A 24,066-nucleotide genomic window follows, 5' to 3' on the forward strand; every position below is an offset into this window, starting at 1 on the left:
GGGACTGTTTATGTGAATATATCTGACCTTTTGCATGCTTCATTTATTCAGCCTGTCAGTGTTCCTTGGAAGGCTCGTACGGCACAATATGCAACCCGCTGTCAGGTCAGTGTCTGTGTCTGCCTGGGGTGGTGGGCCAGCAGTGTGACCACTGTGCTTCTGGACTCAGGTTCCCCTCGTGCTCGGGTAACACACCCTAAAAAACGTTGGTTTTTTTTGTGGTTAGAGTCCTTGTTTATTCATCACTTTGTGCCTCCAGCCTCCATCGGTCAATGTAATCCACACGGGACAGAGAGCACAGAACCTCAAACGGTATGTATCCTCCATGAAGATTATTGATAATAATGAAGAATGATGTCACTAAGCGGAGTGGGGTACACTTGTACTGATTTTTTTCTATTTTTAGATCGATTTTTTTTTATTTTATCAAAGAGCCCTCACAGCATCCATTGATATTTGCAATTTTCCTCCCATAATATAATTTATTTTTGAATATTTTATTTAAGGTGGAAGTCAACCTTAAACATTTCTTGACAATAAAATGTTATATGTGACCTCTCTAGTCAAAACATGACATTCTGATTTATATTACATTTGTGGATTATGAGTTATGAAGCACAATCCAGGCATTTTTATCCATCTCAGGGGGCGGCCATTTTGCCACTTGCTGTCGACTGAAGATGACATCGATGTTGCTCAGGGCTCAGGCAACGACCAATCACAGCTCAGCTTCAGATAACAGGCCAGCTGCGATTGGTCATTGCCTTGAGCTTTAGTCGACAGCAAGTGGCAAAATGGCCGCCCCCTGAGTTGGATATAACTGCTGGATTTTGCACATTTTACCGCATTATTAACCAGAATAACTAGTGGGGTTGACTTCTCGTTTAATATTTATTATCTTTTCAGGGAGTTATGTATATGAATGAGTGCCCTACCACTGTGATTAAAGGACAATAGCATTAGTATGAACGGTTGACTCTCAGTATCACACTGATGGATGAGATGTCTCGCTATTTGATATTATCATTCGAGCCCTGTGAATGCTCCGGGTGGCTTTTTGGCAACGGATAACGCAGCTGTGTTGCTAAAACTGCATCCAGCCAATTGATTGAATGAGGAAGTGCCCTTTTCCGCCTTGAAATGCGAGCGTAATTAAAACCAAGGAAAAGAGACTTCCTGCCCTTTTGTGAAGGAAGCAAAACAAGAAGTTGAAAGAACGCTTTGCCAGGTTCACAATTGCTAAGAAAAGATGCAGAGGTTTTCTCATGGAGGAAATTGGCAGCAGCGCAGATACTCAATCATGATAGTAAAAATAAAACCGCACATTTTGTACTACTGATGCCTTCTCTGTTGGTTCAGGGTTCCTGCCGCTGCCGAGCCAACACCGACGGAGCTTTATGCGACAAGTGTAAGCCGCTTCACTGGAACCTGGCAGCCGACAACACAAACGGCTGTGAAGGTAACTTTGAAAGTTGACATCAAGCATGATTTAAAACAGTATGTTTTTAACATGTCTGTGACATTCAGTTGTCCAAATACCCAAAGGATCAAGAATGATGATAAACCTTATACATTATAGGCAGTGCAGGGCAGTGAAATGTGAAATGTGGCACTAAAAAAAGTGCACACTACTTGCAATATCTGCCATTTGTTAAGTTAATTCAAGAGAGAGAAGAAAAACAACAACACTGTGTGCTGTTTGGCTTTCAAGAGTTGCAGCACACTGAGACAGCCTTACCTGCACTTGATTGTGTTCTGGATTGAAATGACCGCCATTTTTAAATTTAGTCTCAGTTTTAGTCCAGTTTCAATCATATGATCATAGTTAGTCAACCCCAATCCGTTTTTATTTAGTCCATTCGTAGTCAACTATTAATAATCTAGCATTTTAGTCTTTATTTTAATCCAAGAAAACCATTTTATTCATCTAGTTTTAGTCAAGGCATTCATTTAACCCCTGTATATTTTTTGTCAGGAGGTTATGTTGAACATTTCGGATCTAAAATTATTTCACATGAAATTTCCTTTGTACCTTTTGATGAAAAACAACTTCACACACAATGACAGTATATCAACAAGTCGCTACTATGGCTCCATGCCATGAGCTAGTAAATTATTGTTTGAACATAATAGCCGTTGGATTAATGTTACGTTATAACAATATATATATATATAGAAAAAATCAATTCTGCAATATATCGCGAGATTACAGCGCGCAATTCTCGAATCGATTCGATATGCGGCCGAATCGATTTTTAAACTGCAATTTCTTATGTGAATATTCAACAAAACGTCGTACTTGGGGTTAGGATTCACACATTAAGCATGGAAGAATGTTATATTAATGGAACATTGAGCCTTAATATTTTATTTCAGTGCTGTTCAAACATGCGACAGACTACAACCTGTTTGTTAAATGCAGTGGTTCAGTTATAAGCCTGAATTTTCAGATAAAGAAATACATTTTCATACAAATCTTACAGTGTACATGTAGAAGTTTACTGATTTGTATTTTCTAAAATTTAGTTAAAAAAAAAAAATCGCATCGGGATTAATCGGTAGCGAATCAAATTGTGACCTATGAATCATGATACAAATCAAATCGCCAGGTACGAGGCAATTCACACCCCTAATATATATATATATATATTTATTTTTTTTACCTTTCACCGTGAATTCACCTCCTGTCTGTCCCATGTGTTTGTGCATGTTGCACTTGCTAGCTGCAGATTTGAAAGGGTGTGTGTCACACGACAGTGTCACAGTGCCAGATTAGTAAAGACAAGATTTTACCAAATCATAATTTTCGTCTCGTTTTTGTTCATGAACTAAAATGTGCATAGATTTTAGTCCAGTTTTTATTAAGTGAAGTAAATTTTCGTCTCGTCTTCATTAGTCCACGAAAATGCAGACTGATTTAGCCCCAGTTCCTGTTTATTAATGAGGATTTTAATCGAGTCTAGTTTTAGTCCGATGAAAAATGAGTGTTGACGAAATTATTTTTGTTTTGTTTTTGTTGGCAAAATTAACACTAATAGCCAGAATGGTTTAATGTCCAAATGTGTCACCTGGGCCTCATGCTTTGCTTGCATACCGGCTTTCCCCTGTTACAGATCCGCCCTGTAGCAAGAATGTGACCTCTACAAAGAGGGGGGGAAAACGTTTTTTAATAACTTAAGAATGCTTCTGGTTGCTTGCGGCTGGACTTTTATGGAGATGTTTTGATTTCACTCGGCTGACTTTAAAGCTCCCGGTGAGCTTTTGTGCTCTTGTACTTCACCCATGAAAGTGACTCTATCCTGCAATCAGAGTCTATTCAGCTCATAACCTTCCTCTCTTTCTTTCCTTTTTTTTTGTATTTCATTCCAGTGTGCAGGTGTGATGTCAAAGGGACATTGAGTGGTGTTGCAGAGTGTGACCAGGTAATTGGAATTTGATTTACAACTTATACCTGTGTGCTATACTTTCTAAAGAATTGATTTCAAAATACTTTGCTTGATTTGGGACTTACCATTTCTGTTCTTTTGTTTAGATTGTCCTCTTTTGCTTTCACATTTTGGCTCATATGCTTTTATGTCTTTCCTTGAGTCTAAAATGTGCTAAATAAATAAAATGTTCTTTTGTTTGCGTGCAGAGAAGTGGACAGTGCCACTGCAAACCTCGTGTTGGCGGGCGCACGTGCGACTCCTGCGACGACGGCTACTTCCTGTTGCGGAGAGCAAATTATTTTGGCTGCCAAGGTGAGTCCACGGCAACATCCTCATTTTTCGCGATTCAAATTTAAAAAAATCTAGTCATATTGAATCCCTTGCAGTTTGTGAGTGCGACATTGGTGGCGCCATCAGCACCACTTGTGACTCCACATCTGGCCAGTGTCGTTGCCGTAGTAACGTAGTTGGCCTCAAATGCACACAGTAGGACTTTTACAAATATTTCAATGCACTTGCGTGTCATGAATTTTGTATATGATTGATTTGATTTCGATCAATGTTGTTCCCTCCCAGGCCTGCACCAAGCTATTATTTCCCCACCTTGCATCAGTTAAAGTTTGAGGTGGAGGACGGCACCACACCAAACTCCAGGCCCGTGCGTTTTGGTTACGACCCCCAAGAGTTCTCAGAATTCAGCTGTAGAGGTTATGCTGAGCTGTCCCCTGCGCAGGTGAGCACACAGTTGAACTTTCTAGCGATAACCGATAGGTTTGTTTCTGTTAAAAATGTATACAAAAATTATATTGTTGTTGTGTTTATCTGCAGTAGGAAAATTGTGATACAAAACAAATACAGTGTTTACAAATATGAGCCCAGCCACAAATACTGAAAAAAAAAAAAAAGGTTTATAATTGTTTATAGATGCCAAAGCACTACTTTTGTCTAAATGAAGCTCCCATACTCACTTCAGCATAGATCATTGGTACCACAAAACAATGAATAGTTTTTTTTTTAAAGTTTATTTTCCTCCTAAAAAATCCACAAATAGGTGAGATGTGAATCACAAATATGGAGAAAAAAAACATCTTAAAATCTTCGCTAAATATGCAAGTATATTGCCTTGCCTCTCTGATTTTTATAGGGGTCAATAGGTGGCGCTCAAGTAAAATCCAATAATCATCAAGTGGATTATATGTTATAGAACACCTTCATTGTTGTTCTATTAAACATGGCAATTTTTATATATATATATATTTTTAACTTTATTCTGATACTAGCATAACTAAGGTTCTTTTTTCTTTCCATTATTTCTTCCCCAAATACTGACCTCAACAATGTCATACCTGGTGCATTTTCCATGTGAAAAAAATCAATGCATCACCTCGCATAACTACCCTTAGAAAATAATTTTTTTAAATGCCCTATACTATAAGATCTGTTTTGTTTTTGTTTTGCCATTTCTCTCCAATCAGCCTTTTTTTTTATTGTGTTTTAAACTCCTGCCTCTCTTTACAATTATTGTAAAAAATAGCCAACTGCTAACAATATTATTCCACCTCAGTAGGCATTCTGCATCTGCAAATCATAACGATATTATTTCAAGTTTGTGAAAACGATAACAATAAATGTAATGTTGATATCTTAAACATTGCTGTGTACTATTAAATGTCCTCTCCATGATAAATGCTGTGCTTCTCTGCTTTCTCTCTTATTCACACTCCTCCTCTTCAAATTCCATGCAGCTACTTCTTCCTAAATCTCTATATCTTGCTTTTTCAGTCCAATATACACTCGTAAAAAAAAAGCTACAAATATTTCAGGTAAAATTTCAGGATGAACCTACAACATGTTCTAAACTTTACTGGTAAACTTCTTCTCTAAACTTTTGAATGTCCAACTGGTCAATTAGCTGTTCTTTTGCAGCAACCTTTTGTCGCTTTTATCCTCCTCTTCTCTATCACTTCCTTGAGGCCTAAAGCTGTTTCTTTTCAGCCGGAGGTGATCCTCACCCTTTCCCTTGGCTTTCCTGCTACTTTCCATATTGTAATGCGCTACGCCACCCTGCGAAATAAGGGAAGGGCCAAGCGATTAAGAGCAAGGGTCACAGTGTCGGATGAAGCCAGCTCGCGGCCGTGCTGTGACCGTAAGTGGAGGGCGTGGCTTGGCTGCCTTTTTCCTCTCTCGACTTGCCGTGTGTTGATTAACCCTCTTTGTGAGTACGCAACCGCTTCGCCTCCTAAACCTCCTCCGACGTCTTATCCAGTCAGTTGTTTGTCACTGCCCCTCCCCCCCCCCCCCCCTGCAGAGCGAAGTCAGAGTTACAGTGCATGTTGACCTGAAAGATGCCAGGCACAACTTATTCCGTGTGGTGCTGCGATTCACTAACCCGAGTGGTACCAGTGTGAGTGGTAACATCGAGGCGGCAAATAACAGAGGCGGTGCAGGTAAGTCAGCCTCTGGTGATTGAAGCTTGCACCATTAAAGGGATACTTTTTAACATGAACATTTTCGGCAATAAAAAATTAATGTTCTGTCCAGAATTTATTTGATAACTTCATTATTAGAATTAATAACTTTAAAAAATATTTTTTTCCACTTGCTGTCGACTGAAGATGACATCACCTGTGCTGAGGAAGTAGGTAACGACCAATCATGGCTCACAGTTGGTTTTTAAAGGTATTCATTGTATACAAAAAATCATATTCATTATGGACAAAATACTAACTTTTTACTGCTGAAAATGGCTCATTGAGTCAAGTATCCCGTTAAAAAGTCATCCATATACAGTACAAATCAGAGCATTTCAATTGGCACTCAATTGGTCATTAAAACTGTATTTTCAAGTGCCCAATTTAAAATGTTCTTTACAGTCATTTATAGTATTTATTGTGATATGTGTCCTCACTAGTCTATGACATTCTGATTAATACTACATTTGTGGAATATGTGTTATGCAGCAAAATCCACCCGTTTTGATTCATCTCAGGGTGCGGCCATTTTGCCTTGCTGTCGACTGAAAATGACATCACAGTTGCTCAGCTTGTGAACGTCACATGATCAAACTGAGAAAACAGGCGAGTCATGATTGGTCGGTTCCTGAATTCTGAGCAACTGTGATGTCATTTTCAGCCAACAGTAGGTTGCAAAAGTTCTAGGTATTCATACTCTTGTTAACAAAAGTGGGAACATTTTTCAACTAATAGAAATAGTTCAAATGAATTTTTGACGTCTATAACCGTCGATGGCAGTTAATGAGTTAATGTACCACTAGTTGAGAATCACTGATCAAAATGAACCCACAATTGTGGCCTGAAAGACATTAACATCCAAATAAGTGGCTCATCGAATGTCCTATATGTGCACCTGCAGCAACGGAACAGAGTAAGGAAGTGGTTTTCCCTGATAGTCCACAACCATCCTTCCTCACTGTGCCCGGAGACGGCTTTGCTGAGCCCTTTGCCTTGACTGCTGGGAACTGGATCATCCGCATCAAAGCACCTGGAGTTCTCCTTGTGAGTTGCAGAAAAGAGAACAAAAGTTTACCAAAAGGACACATTAAAGTCTTGTGATTAGTTCTACTAAATGTGTGATGAATATGTGTGGGCCTTCCACAAAGCCAACCAAAATGAAGCATAGCAAAAGGAAGCATACCAGCGGCCATAAACAGCCCACTGCGTTTTGTTTTTTTAATCCGCTCCACTGTCATTATCAATATCATTATTCTCAGTTCTGTAATATTTGTTGCATTATTAATCTATGCCTTCAAAATATTAGCTTAATTAGTTTTTATGTAAAACTATTAGTCAAATTATATTTTTTTTGTAAAATGTACATAACATATTTATTTCAAGTGGTTCATTTATTATACATTTAATAAAAAGTAAATAAAAAAATACATATGCATCACATTTTTTAAATGTATTGTTTATGTGGTTAAAAATATTAAATATTTGGTTTACAGTATTTGTTGTAAATAAAATATAATTTAATGAATTTGTGAAATAATATTAAAGAATTAAAATTACCATTACTACTACAGCTACTAATAATAACTACTGCACACATTTTCACTTTTTAAAAGTTGCTTACCTCATCTCCGAGTGACCAGCACGTGGCCCTTGTGAAGATGTCCTGTTATGACCCGATATTTTTTTATCCCAATACTTTCATGTGATTCCCAAATTGTTATGATGGAACGTGAGTAAATGAGGGATGGTGGACCCTCAACGCAGGGAAACCGGAATCAAGTGCAATGCGTGGTACTTTTTATTAACCATAGGGAGAAAGGTGAGCAGACAACCATGACTTGATGGGACATGACTGGATGGGCGCCATGACTGGACGTGACGTGACGTGACTGGTCGCCACAACTTGGCTGAATGTGGACGACTTGACTGCGATGAGGGCTTAGGTTTGACGAGACGCACTAACTTCCACACAACGTCAGCAATGTTCCCACACTGACTGAAAAAACACAACAGACTAAAGCCCCGTCCAGGCGGAAGCAAAGCCGGCTTCGTTCCTCAAGCAAATCTCGTACACACAGAAGCCTTTCAAGACTTGCGTGTGTCCAAAAGAAGACGCTGAGGACGTTTAACGGCTGTCATGTATATGCCAAGTCAGAAGTGGCACTGTAGCGCAGCCACAGGGAGTTAACGGAAAGCCTAGAAGAAGAATCAACGAAGAAGACTCACTTTTTTTTCTTTTTTTTTCTAACTAAGAACAAACATGGCTTTGCATGTATCAAAACAACATGAAAAAGACAAACACAGGAGAAGTGACCATGGCGGGTGGTTCAAGTACAACACCGCTTGTTGAACGTGGGAATAAAGAAGCAAAATATTTTGCTGCAAAAACATAAGCAAGCTAAGGAGGCTGCGCAAAACGACTACGACACGGCTGACGGTTCGCGCGAGAATTGCAGCATACGTCATCAATCTTCGACAATGCGTCGTCATCGAGCTGCGACCATTACGTCATCACTGGAGGAGTATCCTGCATGTGGTGTCCAGACGGACGCGTACAGGGCGCGTTTTGAAACCTTTCCACTCTGGAGCCCGATTTCAAAAGTGATCGGTTTCAAGCTCCGAAACTGCACCATCGTGTGGCCGAACGGCCTAAACGGTACGAAACTTGTGAGGATACATCGAAACTAGTTTTCGTGTGGACGGACGGGGCCTAAATACACCAACACTAATGAGACACACCTGGGGAAACACAAGTGGCTGAGGGCACTGATTGGTCACACACTGGGAAGGGAAGAAACACACAGGTGGACGTGGTTAGACATAACGAGACAAGGGAAGAAACCAGGGACACGTGACAAACACCAACCACAGACAAAAACAACAAGAACACTCATAACAAACAAAAAACCCAACCACCACACAACCGAAACATGACACAAATGTTTTGCTCCAATGACGTAATGTCTCTTGCTCCTCAGGACTATTTGGTCCTGCTGCCTCAGGATTACTACGAGGCGCCGCTGCTGCGAGAAGAGATCACAGAGGCTTGCACATATCTTCCCACAGCTCAAAGGAATAAAAAGTGAATTCATATTTTCTTTGTTTCCATTCAAAGAGGCGTTTTGGTTGAACCACCTGTCGTGTCTCCCAGCTGTCTGCTGTACAAACACGTGGCCATGGATGCGTTCAGCTCGGCTTTGGGGTCACAGGGAAGCCTGTCGAGTCGGAGGGGCCGCAGGAGGAGGCAGGCTCATGTGCGGCGGCCCACCCCGGATCACCCGGACATGGCCTTGCTGCACGCCACACAGGTGGGAGAGGAATGCATCAAATTGGCATCACTGTTACATATTTTCAAGAATAGGCAGATAACAAAAGATTTAGTTGTTGATGATTCTATGATCTATTCCATATGTCCCGTTTAATGCTTCTAATTGATTTCTTAACAAGTTGTGTGTTCCTCACTGTGTGTCCCCCAGTCTCAGCTGCAGCTCAGCCTGCGTGTGCCTCATCCCGGACCTCATGCGCTCATCCTGGAGTACGCCAGCATGATGTCCAATGTCCAGAACGTCAACATCCTGGTAGGTGTCCAGCATGGTGGACAGGTGCGAGCCAGAGCCAACGTTTACAGCTGTGACTACAGGTGAGTCTTGCATGTGTCATTGTAAGACAGCATAAGAGTTAGAACCGCTTTGGATGGATTAGACCAGTTATGTCAAACATACGGCCTGTGGGCCGGATCAGGCCCGCAAAGGGGTTTAATGCGGCCCGCGAGATGATTTTGTAAAGTAAAGTAAAAAATAAATAAATTGTAACGTCGGACCAATTAATCAGCCGTCACAATCAAAACATATAAATTCGTAATTTCACAAGCATTCCTCAGATGAGCAATTTGTACACTGAATTGTCCTGGATGTCATTATTTTACACACAATTTAAAGTTACAGTTTGTTTAAAAAAAAACGTAAAAAAATAGACCGACATAAACATATTAAATATGACACAAATTCAATAACTGGCAACACAAATACATATGACAAGGATTAACGTCCTTCTTTAACTGCGCCACATGATGCATTTTGGGAACAATATACATGCAAAACAGGTAGATTTTGTATGCCGCGTTCCATTTACATTTGTGTTATTTTTTGGAACACTATGATTACAGTTGAGCTCTGTAATTTAAGGCTGGCACACAAATAGCGAAAATCTGCGTATAACTGACGGCAATTGTTTTTGAGTTATATACCATGATTTTACCTATCCGGCCCACTTGGTAATATAGTTTCCTCCATGCGGTCCCTGAGCTAATTTGAGTTTGACCTTCTTCCGCACTTGACATAAAAGGGCTCCACAGCCGTAGCTCAATCTTTCTGGCATCCATTAAATAGTTCAACTGAGAATATTCGGTCTTGTGCTATTTACTGTTAGTATAATATTGTAGTGCTGTCACTATCAAATACTTTTAGAATCGATTAATCTATCGATTAGACCGTCGATTAATCGACTAATTGGATCCATTTTAATTTTGTATTAAAGTATATTACAAAATCATTAATTTCCCTGATTATTGTTTATTAACCAGTGATTGTTGTTGTTTTGTTTGCAAATGTCTAATTTTGATTATACACAGAAGATAATCAGTCTTCTTTCATGAAGGACTGCAGAAATCAGTGAACGATTACTGTTGATATGCTTAAATCAGAGGATTTTGGACCATTTTGAATTAAAAAATAGCTTCAAACGATTACTCGATTATTAAAACAGTCCTCCATTAATTTGATAATTGATTACTTCTCGAGTAATTAAATAATTTTGGCAGCTGAATAAAAATGCGAGTTCACCATAATGTTTCAATTTGTGCCATGACCCGGATTGAACTGGGGTTGCTTTTAACTCATTCACTGCCATTGACAGCTATAGACGTAAAAAAATCATTTGAAATATTTATATTAGTTTAGTTTTTCCCATTTTTGTTAACAAGAGTATGAAAACCTAGAATTGTCTTTGTACATTTAGAACAGATATAAAATTTGTGATTAATCGTGAGTTAACTAGTGAAGTAATGCAAATAATAATTATTAAAATTTTTGATTGCCTGATGGCCCTAATTTTTTTAAATAATCTTTTCTTTTTTTCTCTTTTTTTCTTTTTAATAATCTTTTTTTTTTTTTTTAAAGAAAATATTATTTAAAAATAGGGGCGTCAAGCGAGTCGGATTTTTCATCATAATTAATCGCATGCATTCACAAGTTAACTCACGATTAATAAAACATTTTATATCTGTTGGAATACAATATAAAAAAACACTAGGTTTTCATACTCTTGTTAACAAAAGTGGGAAAATTTTTAAACTAATAGAAATAGTTAAAATGAATTTTTGACGTCTATAGCCGTCAATGGCAGTGAATGAGTTAAGAGTCCCGTAATAATCACTGCATTTATTTTGACATTTTTTTCCTTTAAAGTGGTTAATTAATAAGAAAATGTTACATTTATAATGATTTTTTTTTTCATTGTCACTTTTTTTTTTTTTTTGTAAATAATACCATTGAAAAAGAGGTGAAAAGCTATTTTACATACAGTACATTTAAAATACTGTATTCCTTTTATTATTATTTTGGATTTCATTTATTTCATTAAATAATACAAATTTAAAAGTGATTACAAAACAAGGTGGCTGTGGCTCAGTTGATAGAGCGGGTCATGAATGACCGAAGTGTTGTTGGTTCGAATACTGACTCAGACTGTCCACTGTCAGTGCCTAAATAAGAAACGGTTTTCAATTGTCTTAACCTGGTTAAACTACGAATAAAATAAAATGGAAAAATACAAATAATTGTTGCCACCTGTGCAGCTTTTTGTGTCGGAGTGTGGTGGTGGACAGCGGGAATGAGGTGGCCGTGCTGCAGCTCGCTCACAGGACAGAACTTCTCCTGCAGACGTCCACCGCCTTCTTCTTGCTGGTGGGTCCCGTTTTTGCTGCACAACCATCTCAGTTTTGGAAGATACTGAGTCGACAATGCGTTTGTGTGCAGCACAAAGTGTACGCAGTCCCTACTAAGGAGTTCTCCATGGAGTATGTAGAGGCCAAGGTGCTGTGTATCTCCACTCACGGACGCTTCACTGAAGACAGGTAATGCGTCACAAAAGGTGTTGCCTTAAATTGCCAAACTGAGACTTAAATAATGAAGATTTAAAGCTGGTGGAGTCATTTTGTTTCTGCTGTTCCCATTAAATGAGAATGTACAGAAAGCATCTGTTTTCCAGGTGTGGTAGCATCCATTTTGATGATTTTACCCGAGGCTAAAGTTAGCCTAAAATCGCTTTCTTTCTTGTTGGATTTATGTGACACTTCCCTGTTTTGCAGCTGTCATTGTGCTGCCCTGTCATTTACTGCATAGACTGGCAAAAGGTGGAGAGAAAGCTTTACAGTGTTTCTCAAAGTATTTTACGAGTACCACTAATGGTACTCTGGTACCCTCTAGTGGTATGCAAATAAATCACTGGCCCAAGTAGAGTTTAGTTGTCTTCAACTTTTGAGTTCAATCAATTTTTATTTAATCTGTAGCTTATCGAGTTACAGTTTTTATGTAACTTTTATGTTCAATACAATTTAATTGAATCATTTAGGTAAATGTTTTGTTTTTCTGATCACATTTTTCTTATTTAATTAATTTATTTTTTCTTTTCTTTTGATTTATATACACTATGATAATTTTTTCATGTAATGTAATGACTTTATTATCATATTATTGTTTCCACTTGTATATATTTTTTTTATGTTCTATGAATCCGTATTTTCTCTCAGATTATTTTACATTTATTGTTTATTGCTACCGGGTGTTGTCTTCCAGTATCAGCTTGACAGGTGTGTCACTGATTGCCGTTTGCTTCCTCTTCCTTTTTGTTGAAATGTGTTTGTGTTGTCTGGCTTTTGGTCGGGTTTGAGCAACTGTTGGGCTTAAGTTCAGCCAAGTCAATGCTTCTTCAGTTAAGACTGTGGATTTTTGAGTGGCTCGGTTCACAGTACAGCAGCTGGAGTTCAGCAGTTTTTGTCAATATCAGAAGGCGGCCATTTTGCCACTTGCTGTCGAGCTCAGCTTCAGAAAACAGGCGAGCTGTGATTGGTCGTTGCCTGAGCACTGAGCAACTGTGATGTCATCTTCAGTCGACAGCAAGTGGCAAAATGGCCGCCCCCTGAGATGAATAAAAAAAACGTAGAGATTTTGCTTCATAATTCATATGTAATATTAATCAGAACGTCATGTTTAGGCTGGTGAAGTCACATATAATATATTATTGTCAAGAAATGTTTAAAGGCACATTCAAAGACATTCTATTGGTGAACAAAAAATGTATTCATTTTAAAAAATGACTGTTTATGTCAATTGTATGCAAAAAAAAGTTGTATCGCATAATATATATATTTTTTTAATATAATGGTAGGTCTAGTAATCACTAATTATATTACATAGCTGTAGTGTCAGTTTACTACAGCTGCCATGTTTCGCCGCCATCTTCCTGCTACGGATGCCCATAGGACAACTTTGCGAATGTAGTTAGCCCGGTTCGCAGTATCGCATCGAGTGTCGGACCCTATGGGTCGACCGCCGCTTACCTTCCGCAGCTGGGGTCTGCAGGTGGTCATCACTAACTCCCGTGATTCGGGCCCGACACATTTTCTGCTTTCCTCTTGCAAGCTTTTACCAGCTCCTCCCACTAGCCGCTCTTGTTAGCTGCTCTGGCTAATTCCGGCTTGCTCGTTTTTTCGACGTCGCTCGCCGAGCTTCACAACGGTTGCCAAGTCGCCATCGCTCGCCGAGATGCTTGTTTGCTCACGCAAAATAGGAATTGGTGGTAGGCTTGCAAAATGTGGTCTCTCTGAGCCACCGTAGTGTGCGTGCTTCTAATGCTATTCTTTGACCACTAGATGGCATTAAGGACTACACACTGGGTCTTTACGGTTGACTTCCACTTTAAGTACAGTAATTTTTGGGCTATAAGGCGCACCTGACTATAAGCCGCGCTAGCTAAATTTGGCGAATACTCGAGTTTGTTACACATGTAAGCCACACCCGACTGTAAGCCGCAGGTGTTTTAGTGTTACCGCACCGGGGTTCCCGCTACTTTCTTTTCCATAATAAGGGTGCAAATTGTCTCGCTCTCGTTCTGTCTCTCCTACTGTATTTGGGCTCACTTGGTTTGTTTTGCTCTCCCTGACGCTCTTGCGCTTCCTTTATAGTGCGCCCCCTTGTGATCTGATGAATAAACCGCAGATTAGCCGTAGGGTCGAATGCAAGTGAAAAAAGTAGCGGCTTATAGGAATTACTGTAGCTATATGTCACATTTTTGTTTTTGATGGTTCTAGTCAGCATTGTGTTGTGAGCCATTTGGAAAAGCCTTCGCCCGGCTGGGTTTTGCATGCGGCCCGTGACGGGAAGCTGAACGCTGCTCGCCAACAAGGAGACAACGCGGACTGGCGGCAGAGACGACAGTCAGACTTACCCCTTCACGCTGACAAGATTCTACTCAAATACCCTCAGGTATCAGAGAATGTCACCTTGACCTTTGACAGGGTCACTGCTGTCATTTTTAAAGGCATCCTTTTTACATCTGTCCAGACGGAGATAAGCTTCACTCCCAAGGTGCCCCTCCCTGGCAGATATGTGCTTGTTGTGCATTATCGCCAGCCGGAGCACGTTTCCTTTCCTGTGGAGGTTCGAGTGGATGCCGGGTATAGCTGGAAAGGTGAGTTCAGTTTTGACTGAAATGTATTTTAGGAGGCTGAGATTTGTGCTTATTAACTCATTCACTCGTAGCCATTTTCACTGAAGCAACCTCCTTCGCGCCCCGGCTGCTTTACTGGATTTTTACTGATTTTGCAAGGCCCACAAAATATTGTGTTATTTTGCTATAAAATCATGGAATCTATCAAAAGAAAGATTAGTCTCTTCTTTCATCAGGAAAAAAAAATATTTTCTGTTTCTGTTGTGCAGCAATTAGCATTAGAATATAGCTAAGTTTCATCATTATTCACATTCCTGTTGAAAACACTGTCAAAAAGAGCTTGTTGCAACATGGCTCTGGTTGGTCTCTGTCACCTGCTGTCGGTTTTTGTAATAACATAGTACAATAATAATCATTGCTTTAAGCGACCTCTTCAGGACAGAGGATGCATCAAAGCCTTCTGTATGCTCTAGCATAAAAAAAAAAGTTTTTGGGACCATGGCAATATTTAAAATATAACATTTTTATAGGTTTTGGGGCGCAAATGAGTTCCCAAAGACAGTCAAAAGTTGAAGCTGGACGCCATCTGTGGTTGCAGCTTGTTGTCTTCTTGCCCGTTCCTCAATTGGTTTTCTCGCAGGTTCCATAAATGCATCGTTCTGCCCCTCGGTGTCAGGCTGCAGAGATGTACTGGTCGCTGACGGGCGCACCGTCCTCGACTTTTCCCAGCAATCTTGGCAGCTGCCAAGCATCTCTGTGATTGTTCCTCGTCGCAAGACTCTCATTCTGGTCAGTGTTTTATTCATCCACTTTTTGCAGCACTTGTAGTCAATTATTGAAGTTTCTTACTGACTTACACTTCTGCATAGGATCATATATTGCTGGTTCCCGAGAGTCGTTACACCCCAGACATCCTGAGAGAGAATCCTTTGGATAAGTCATCACTCTTCATCCAGCAGTGCCGAGGAGAAGGCTTCTTTATTGAGTTGGTGTTTGTTTTGTTTTTTCTTTTCTTTTTTTCTTTTGCTTTTTTCTTAAGAGAGCTCAGTATTGTTCATTCTGTAATCTTACCAATTCAACATGTCATCATCATTGCTCTCTCTCTCTCTTTTTTTTTTATGTGCGTGAGTGTGAGTTTGTGCTCATTAATTCACCTGAAACCTATTAAAAATTCCATACCCTTCACTTAAACCGAATACTTCAGAATCCCAAAAAATCCACTTGAAATGGCACTTTGAAGGATTTGAACTTGTGTTTGTTTGCTATCATGAACTCTTGTTTCTTTCTATCTGTGTATTTGATCATTTTGATGTTTTGTTTTCTTTTGGCCATTGATTTAATGAGCTTTAACAATAAACTTTAACAACAAGACTGTGCAGTAGCCTAAGGTAGACGTTTATCCAACTAACTACTGCCCCCTTGGGGTGGTATAAAAATCTGCCACTCATCTGTCGTTTTTGATTTAAACCTTGTTTTGTTGCTAAGATGTTTTAAATACTGTTCCAAGCATAGTCCCATAACATGTTGAGGATGTTTTCCACATTGTTTGATACTGCAAAGCCTCCTAAGAGATTTGAAACAGATTTGTTTCCATTTTTAAATCTCTGTCAAATGGCTTCACAGGTGATATAAAGATCTTGTTTTCATGTTTCCTCAGCCCCAGAACGTCTTCCCAATTCTGCAGAGACTCTGCCCGCTCTCTGGTGGCATTCTACAACGACGGAGCACTTCCTTGCAATTGTGACCAATCTGGCTCCACTGGACCTGTGTGTGACCCAGCCGGAGGACAATGTCCCTGCAGGCCTCACGTTATCGGTCAAAAGTGTACAAAGTGTGCCACGGGGTACTATGGCTTCCCCTACTGCAGACGTGAGTGAAACGCAAACTATACTTACTCTACATCCACTAGCTTTTATTGAGATCAAGCACAAGAGTTATTCAAGTCTATACACCGTGAGCTCCTGTCTGTCCCCTGGGATACGTTCCAGACCCGATAGGGGAACATCTGCGATGCTAAGAGTAGTCTTCACACACATTTGAAAAACATTTAAACATACTAAAATATAGTCATGCAACAAACATTATTATTATTATTAGTAGTAGTAGTAGTTAGGAGTGTGACGATATATATCGATATCGTGATAAATCGTGATGCTTTGTTTTCGCGCCTACGCCAAGTATTGATATTTGTAGTTAATATACAGCCAGTATAACGGCTCCATTGTTAATGACTTATTGAGCAATTATTTGGCAGGCCACTAGGGGGAGCCCCTCATGAGAGTGGCGGGGAAATGTATGGAAGATTCATGAGCTTACTTTTACTTGTATAAGACATTTATCTGTCCAGCAAGTGATTCCGTTTTGCATAAATTTCTATGAAAAATGTGTATTAAATCTTCATTTCAAAACATTTAAAACATTTTCTATGTTTCGACTTTCTGAAGCACACCATTACTGAGGAATATTAATATTGACGTAATTGGATTTAATATTTAAGTAATTTTATTTTTTTATTTACGTTTGCAACGTTACACCAAAAAATTAAATAAATGACTGACTGACATGTTGCATGACAATAGTGTTTAAGAAAGAACAAATTTGTTCACAGAAAGTTGTCTCTGTTAAGAAGACATTTGTATTTGTTAAAAAAAAAAATGCACTAAATTACTCACTGTGAAGAAGACACCAGTTTTAATATTGTGTTTCAGTGATGGTACAAAAAGAAACGATTTTCTCATTGAAAAAACATCCGTTTATGTCTTGATCTTGATTGCCTTGTATCGCATATCGTATCGCATATCGTATCGCATCGTGAGACCCAGAGGTTCCCACCCCTAGTAGTAGTAGTAGTAATAATTAATTAATGAAAGTATTTTTAGTTTTTATAGAATACATGATCAAACCCTCTAAATCATCTCCAAGTGCCAACTCCATGTCACAGATGTGCTTCTTCCATGTCAAAACTCTAGTGTGCATCACATTTAAAGGTAATGAAAAGATCCTGATAGGCCATGATTGAAGTGAGCTGTGACCACTCCCTCAGCGGCCTCTCATTGATCGGCTAGCCCACGCTCGTCTGCGAAATTAAAAACATCGGTTCTAACCCGCCTCTGCGCAGATGTGCTGCATGCCAAGCGGCGCGCAAGACTTACACCGGTCATGAAAATAATTCCCTTGAACTTATTAAAACACACTTTTCAAAGTCATTTGTTTTAGCTTTCATTTGTTTTAGCTTTCTGGATTCTTCTTTGGATTGTTCTTTTCAATAATGGACAATTCATTTGACACTATTAGTTGAATCTTACAGTAAAACTAACACGTAAACCAAAAGAGAATCAAAAACGAACGTCCGCTAGCTTAATGCTAACGTATAATACAAAACACCAGAAACGAGCTAATGGAAAATAGTATAGATGTTAGCTTAACTCTAGTGTAAACCTTCAAACCACTCAAAATGTTGTATTTGTATCTTCCTCCGCAGCATGTGAATGCGGCCGCCGGCTGTGCGACGAGGTGACGGGGCGTTGCTTGTGCCCGCCTCAAACTGTCAGGCCGGCTTGCCACGTGTGTCAGAACCAGACGTTCAGTTATCATCCTCTGCTGGGCTGCCAGGGCTGCGACTGCTCCAGAAACGGCCTGCGAGCCGACGCCGGGCCCGGTTGCCACCGCGTCACCGGACAGTGCAGGTGAACACAAACTGATGCTTTGCTGTTATTATTGTTTGGTTTCTTAACTTACGCGGTTTTTATAGTGTCCTAAACACGTGTAGGATGCCTGCTGGGTTAAATTGTCTATAGCTGTCTCTGACTATGCATTTTTAGTGTTAAATGATAGTTTGACCTGGTGATTATGCAAATGTAGCTGCAAGCCCAGGATTGGCGGACGCCAGTGTGATCGATGCGCTGCAGGTTATTACCGCTTTCCCGATTGCATCCCTTGCAACTGCGAGCAAGGCGGAGTCACACCCGACGTGTGTCACCCTGACACGGGGAGGTGCCTCTGCAAGGTATGCCAAAAGTTTTGTCTTGTTTATGCTTTTGTTTGCCTACAAAAACGGATTTTCGCTGTTTTATGCTCGCAAGTCAAGCACAAAACAATTTATTGTTTGTTTTTTTGTTTACCGTCAAATATCAAATAAAACTAATAATTAGCAACATAAATTTACATACAATACAATATTAAAGATAGGCATGGGTGATCAAATCTGTCTGTTGTGTATTGTGCCATTTTCCTTTATTAAAAACACATCACACAAAAATGTGATGCTTTTTTGGGGGCGGGAGTGGGGGTGCTGGAACAGATTCATGGCATTTCAATTTGGTCATGGAACAAACTAGAAAATGAGTGGAAGAGCATTTAATTGTTCTTCTTATCACATTTCATCACTGGCATTGATAGATGAATAAATATAGATAGAAAATCAATTGTTTAGCTTGAAACTGCATAACTCTGTTTCCCTCCATATGTCTGTAGACAAATGTCGCCGGCGTCAGGTGCGACGTATGTCGGGACGGCTCCTTCCACTTTGACCCGTCCAACACGAATGGCTGCACCGGCTGCTTCTGCTTTGGAGCCACTGATAAGTGTCAAAGCTCCAGAAAACGCAGAGGCAAGGTGGGTGTCATGTCTTGATGCTGCATGTGCTGAGACTGCAGCTTCTGTCTTTATCAGGCGGATCATTACATCATCTCTTTATCTTTCTATTTCTTACATTTTATCTCTCTGTAGTTCTATTGTTATATTTCTATCTTGAAATTGTTCTATCTTGCTATAGTTATACCTGTATAGAGTACATCTATTGTTCTATCGTCATAATGTCTATGGTTACAGTAGCGCTCCCTATGGTCACATTGTTCTATCTATCTATCTATCTATCTATCTATCTATCTATCCATCCATCCATAAGCTTATGAGCATAACTGTACATGTCCGAAAACTAAATGTCGCTTAATGACACAAAAATGTTATGAATCGTCACCAAAATGCACATGTCCACTTGAATCTCTGAAAATATCAAAACAAATACCACCATTTTTTTTTTATGTTATCTTATGTTCATAGAGCATCCTGGTCCTCGAGAGCCACCATCCTGCTTGTTTTCAATGTCTGCCGCCACAAATATACCTGATTCGATGAACAGGATCGTCATCGGGTTTCTACAGAGCTCTCTGATGCAGCTGATCATTTGAGTTAGCTATGCTGGTGGAGGGACATCGAAAACAGGCAGGGCAGTGGCTGTCGAGGACCAGGGTTCCTTACCCCTGCCCTAGGGTATGTATTATGAGCACAACTGTATCTAGCTAGCTAGCTATCTTTCTATTTATTTAGCTACAGTAGCAATTTAGTTAGCCATCTGTCTGGCAAGCTATGTTAGCAAGCTATACAGCTAGTTATCCATCTAGCTAGCTAGCTATTTTTTTATAAAATCTATTTCCCCAAAAAAATATATATATTTATGGGTTGACTGCAGAGGTGGTAAATCCAGATCCAGAAAGTAAAAACCCTGCCACAGTTTGCCTTTAGCCTCAGGTGCTAGCTAGCAAGCTCCCTAGCTAGCTCCTCAGGTGCTCGTTTACCTGCTAGAGCTGGCTAGTGTTAAGTTATTAACCATTCAGTTAATTGAACACGCAAAGAGTACAATACTTAATATTGTCTACTCTAACACTAGATATCTAGCACAAGGGGCTAAAGTCAAACTGTGGCAGGGTTTTTACTTTCTGGACCTTGATTTGTCACCTCTGGTTGGCTGTGTTCTAAAAGCATTTTTGTACAAATAACATTCAGTTTAGTATCTACTAGATGATGAAGGTAGGTGAACATCAGCAGCATATTTTGAACACAAAATGACATGATATATTCCATCATTTATTTTCCCGTTCACTTCTCCATGTTTTCTGCTGTTAGTTTGTGGACATGCGTGGCTGGAGGTTGGAAAGTTCTGGCCGCCGAGAGGTTCCGTCCGTGTTGAACGTGGCCAGTAACACTGTGGTGGCAGATGTCCAGGAGCTTCGTGCTTCCATTGAAGCGCTACACTGGGTGGCACCGGCCTCATACCAGGACGACAGGGTGAGTCCAAGGCTGCTGTTAATGTTATAGCAATAAAAAATAAAAATAAAACGTTTACTGCCACTCAAATGTTGATTTATTTGTTGCTGTTGTTTTTGCTCCAAGATCTTTACATTATTAGCACAACCTCCAAAATATGTATTAGTGTTAAATGCATTATCTTGGTTGGTTTTGAATGAATTTTATGTTATATTCTGTTGGACTCCCCCCGCCCCCACACACACATTTCTTCCTGGAAGGGGATGGATGACTCACCTGTATTCCATTCCACCTTGCCATAATAAATTGCACTGTTTTCCATCAAAATTTGTAGTTTTGGATTTTTTAATACTTGCTGCATGTATAACTTTCTCAACAAAGCAAAATACCTGGTGCTCTTTGTATGAACGCTATCTTGAGCCGCTCCTTCTTTTCCTGCCTGCAATCTTTCAAGTTGATAGGCTGCTTTACTACAAGGGCAAAGATTCAAAGCACAGGCCAATGTACAAAAAAAGACGTACTTGAATAATTTATTCACAAAACATTGAGCTTTTTATTTTATTTGTTGAAAATAAGAATGACCTGCAAAAAAATTCATTCAGCTTATTTAACAACACACAGTCACTTAAGGAACATACATTCAATATTTAAGCAAGAAATAATTTACCTGCGTTACACATCTGCTTTCAATGAGCAATTCAATTACTATCTATATATTTTATGTATTTTGTGTAATGCATTATTATAATTTTATATTTTTGTACTCCTAGGTGTCCTCTTATGGTGGTTTCCTCACCTTCCAGGCCAAATCTTTTGGTATACCCAGTGAGGGAATGAATCTGATAGACAGAACGCCTGATGTCTTACTGACTGTATGTCAAATTCCAGTTTATATTCTCATCTTTCACTATTGCTGTTTGATTGATATCGTTTACAAACATCGTCATGTTTCTCCTCTAGAGTAAAGACATGACCCTGGTCCATGTAGCTCCTCAAGTTCAGTTGCCAGACAGACTGTATCAAGGCAAAGTCCAGCTTGTTGAGGTAAAAAAAAAAAAACAACAACAAAAAACATGGCTATTTCTTTTGGTGTTTAAATTCCAAAGATTGTCAGGCTAGTTTTGAATTCACACTATACAAGTTATGTGGATAAACTTCAAAATTCCGTTCCGTTCCGTCTTCAATTCCGCTTATCCGGGGTCGGGTCGCGGGGGCAGCAGCTTTAGCAGGGAAGCCCAGACTTCCCTCTCCCTAGCCACTTCAGCCAGCTCCTCCGATGGGATCCCAAGGCGTTCCCAAGCCAGCCGTGAGACGTAGTCTCTCCAGCGTGTCCTGGGTCGTCCCCGGGGCCTCCTGCCGGTAGGACATGCCCGGAACACCTCCCCAGGGAGGCGCCCAGGAGGCATCCGAACCAGATGCCCCAGCCACCTCAACTGGTTCCTCTCAACGCCGCTACTCCTCCAAACTTCAAAATTATATTTTCCAAATTTACCAATAGAATGGGGGTGGGGCTACACTTTACTTGATATTTTTGCTGTTTTTCAAAGCAGGTTTAAATCTGATCTGATCTGTTGTCCATAGGGAAACTGGCGCCATGCCGGTACCAACAGGCCCGTGTCCAGAGAAGAGCTGATGATGGTTCTAGCGGGCCTGGCACGTCTGAAGATCCGAGCCTTGTACTTTACGCAGAGCCAGCGACTTAGTCTGGGCCAGGTGGGCTTGGAGGAAGCCACCGATTCGGGGACCGGGAGTCCCGCGAACATCGTGGAGGTCTGCTCCTGCCCTCCTCAGTTCCTCGGAGACTCCTGCGAGGTGAGTCAAATATATCGTTACATCGTGGCTTAATTTATTTGAATATTTAGCTCTGATAGTCCCAGTGACCCATTTTGATCTTTGACGGCTTTTTTGCTCCAAATTTTTAGTGTTGTCAATGTATTTTTCTATTACTATGCATGACAGCTGTCCTCGCTTCTAAACTTCTTCCATTTGCACTAGGCCCTGATCGATTAATTAATTAATTTTATTAATTGGCCCCCGATTTTAATCAGCCAAAACAGTCATCAAATTAGGCCAAATGGCAGATTATTTTCTCCTTAAAATTTTGTTAAAGAAAAACGAAGTTTCCGATGCTGTGAAAGTACCCTGAATGCACCATTTTGCTTGCGTAGCATTAGCAACTAGCAAGTGTGTACCGTATGTTATTCTGTTGTCACTAAGCGTTCTTTTAAGATGTTTAATGACACCACAGTTGAAGTTAACTATAAAACTAAATACACAACGTTAAGAATTACATCCACTGTATATTTAAATACAAAACATGCTTCGTTTTTTAAAACATTGCTAGCCTAGCCCTAATGCTAAAAGCAAAGGGAGGATCCCATTCAAATGCTAACAGGAAAATAGCATCAACTTTGGGACTGTTTTTCGTTCAAATAACAATTATCCACTCACAAATTTTGTGGGAACACATACCCACAGGTGAGATAACACTACGCAAAGGCACAAATTCTTCCCAATGGGTGACAAACGAGTTATTTTAATAGAAAAGTGAATATAACACAAGATAAAAATATATACAAGAAAAAGTTCATGCTTTACAGCAGCTGTAAACAAGTAAGAATGTTTTTTTTTTTTTATTGACACATAAATCTGTACATTAACCTTGTATACTTCAAGATTTTTTTTTTTAATAATGTCATACTATGGACTTGTCATTCAAAGCAGAGAATCTTAATAGCGAAAGTTTGTGCGTAAGTGACACCCATTGAAAAGGAATGGGGCGAGGGTAATTTTATGCATTATATATATTTTTAAATAATCGTCAGATTAATCAGTAATCTGTATATATATTTTTTTTTAATGCATATTGGTTGGGCCCTAATTTGCACCACTGAGAAAGAACAGGAAGGCTCACCTTCTCAGGTGTTGAGTGAAATAGCGTAGTGTCATCTTGGAGGAGCGGGACCTCCTCTTCGTTCTTCTCCGGTTGTCCCGACACGCCCAAACTAAACATTGCACCATTTCGCCCGGGGGCCAAAGTCATCAACTGAGGAGACTTGGGCGGAATGTGCTGCTGGAAAATAACCAGCCGGCCAAAATGACATGGCCTCAGGCTAGGACGGGATGAAATGCACAATCACGCAGACATAATATTAGCCATTATAAAGCCGGGATCACTGCCATGGCTACAACTCTTAGAGGCAGTACCAACATTCCGCAGGAAAAAGACTGTTTGTGTCTTAAGTCCATTTTTTTATACACGCATTCCATCTTGTCTGTGTGGCTCTTTGTCGAGGTTTTGTGTTTATTTTCCAGTTGTGCATATAAGGGTAGTGGTTAGCGTGTCTGCCTCACAGTCGAGAGGTTCTGGGTTTGAAACCTGGCTCCGCCCTTCC

General features: G+C 39.9%; 1 protein-coding gene across 2 annotated transcripts in view; it reads left to right on the forward strand.

The window, feature by feature from the left end:
• LOC147181156 (laminin subunit alpha-3-like) overlaps positions 1-24,066 on the forward strand; it is a 104,369-nt gene that overhangs the window by 44,606 nt on the left and 35,697 nt on the right. For both annotated transcript variants that reach the window (XM_086080472.1, XM_086080483.1), the window contains exons 15-40: positions 52-186; positions 260-312; positions 1,360-1,459; positions 3,370-3,422; positions 3,635-3,740; positions 3,815-3,914; positions 4,005-4,161; positions 5,737-5,875; positions 6,801-6,943; positions 8,878-8,981; positions 9,051-9,207; positions 9,376-9,539; positions 11,754-11,862; positions 11,935-12,032; positions 14,268-14,442; positions 14,521-14,647; positions 15,267-15,415; positions 15,496-15,611; positions 16,284-16,495; positions 18,108-18,312; positions 18,488-18,632; positions 19,100-19,240; positions 20,531-20,692; positions 21,442-21,543; positions 21,632-21,715; positions 22,253-22,483. In XM_086080472.1, the coding sequence (XP_085936598.1) occupies positions 52-186; positions 260-312; positions 1,360-1,459; positions 3,370-3,422; positions 3,635-3,740; positions 3,815-3,914; positions 4,005-4,161; positions 5,737-5,875; positions 6,801-6,943; positions 8,878-8,981; positions 9,051-9,207; positions 9,376-9,539; positions 11,754-11,862; positions 11,935-12,032; positions 14,268-14,442; positions 14,521-14,647; positions 15,267-15,415; positions 15,496-15,611; positions 16,284-16,495; positions 18,108-18,312; positions 18,488-18,632; positions 19,100-19,240; positions 20,531-20,692; positions 21,442-21,543; positions 21,632-21,715; positions 22,253-22,483 (3,467 nt within the window). The remainder of the gene's footprint in view (positions 1-51; positions 187-259; positions 313-1,359; positions 1,460-3,369; positions 3,423-3,634; positions 3,741-3,814; positions 3,915-4,004; positions 4,162-5,736; positions 5,876-6,800; positions 6,944-8,877; positions 8,982-9,050; positions 9,208-9,375; positions 9,540-11,753; positions 11,863-11,934; positions 12,033-14,267; positions 14,443-14,520; positions 14,648-15,266; positions 15,416-15,495; positions 15,612-16,283; positions 16,496-18,107; positions 18,313-18,487; positions 18,633-19,099; positions 19,241-20,530; positions 20,693-21,441; positions 21,544-21,631; positions 21,716-22,252; positions 22,484-24,066) is intronic.

Source organism: Leptonotus elevatus, chromosome 1 (assembly GCF_054856555.1).
Source record: "Leptonotus elevatus isolate MCC_2025b chromosome 1, RoL_Lele_1.0, whole genome shotgun sequence".
In the NCBI taxonomy this organism is placed as follows: domain Eukaryota; kingdom Metazoa; phylum Chordata; class Actinopteri; order Syngnathiformes; family Syngnathidae; genus Leptonotus; species Leptonotus elevatus.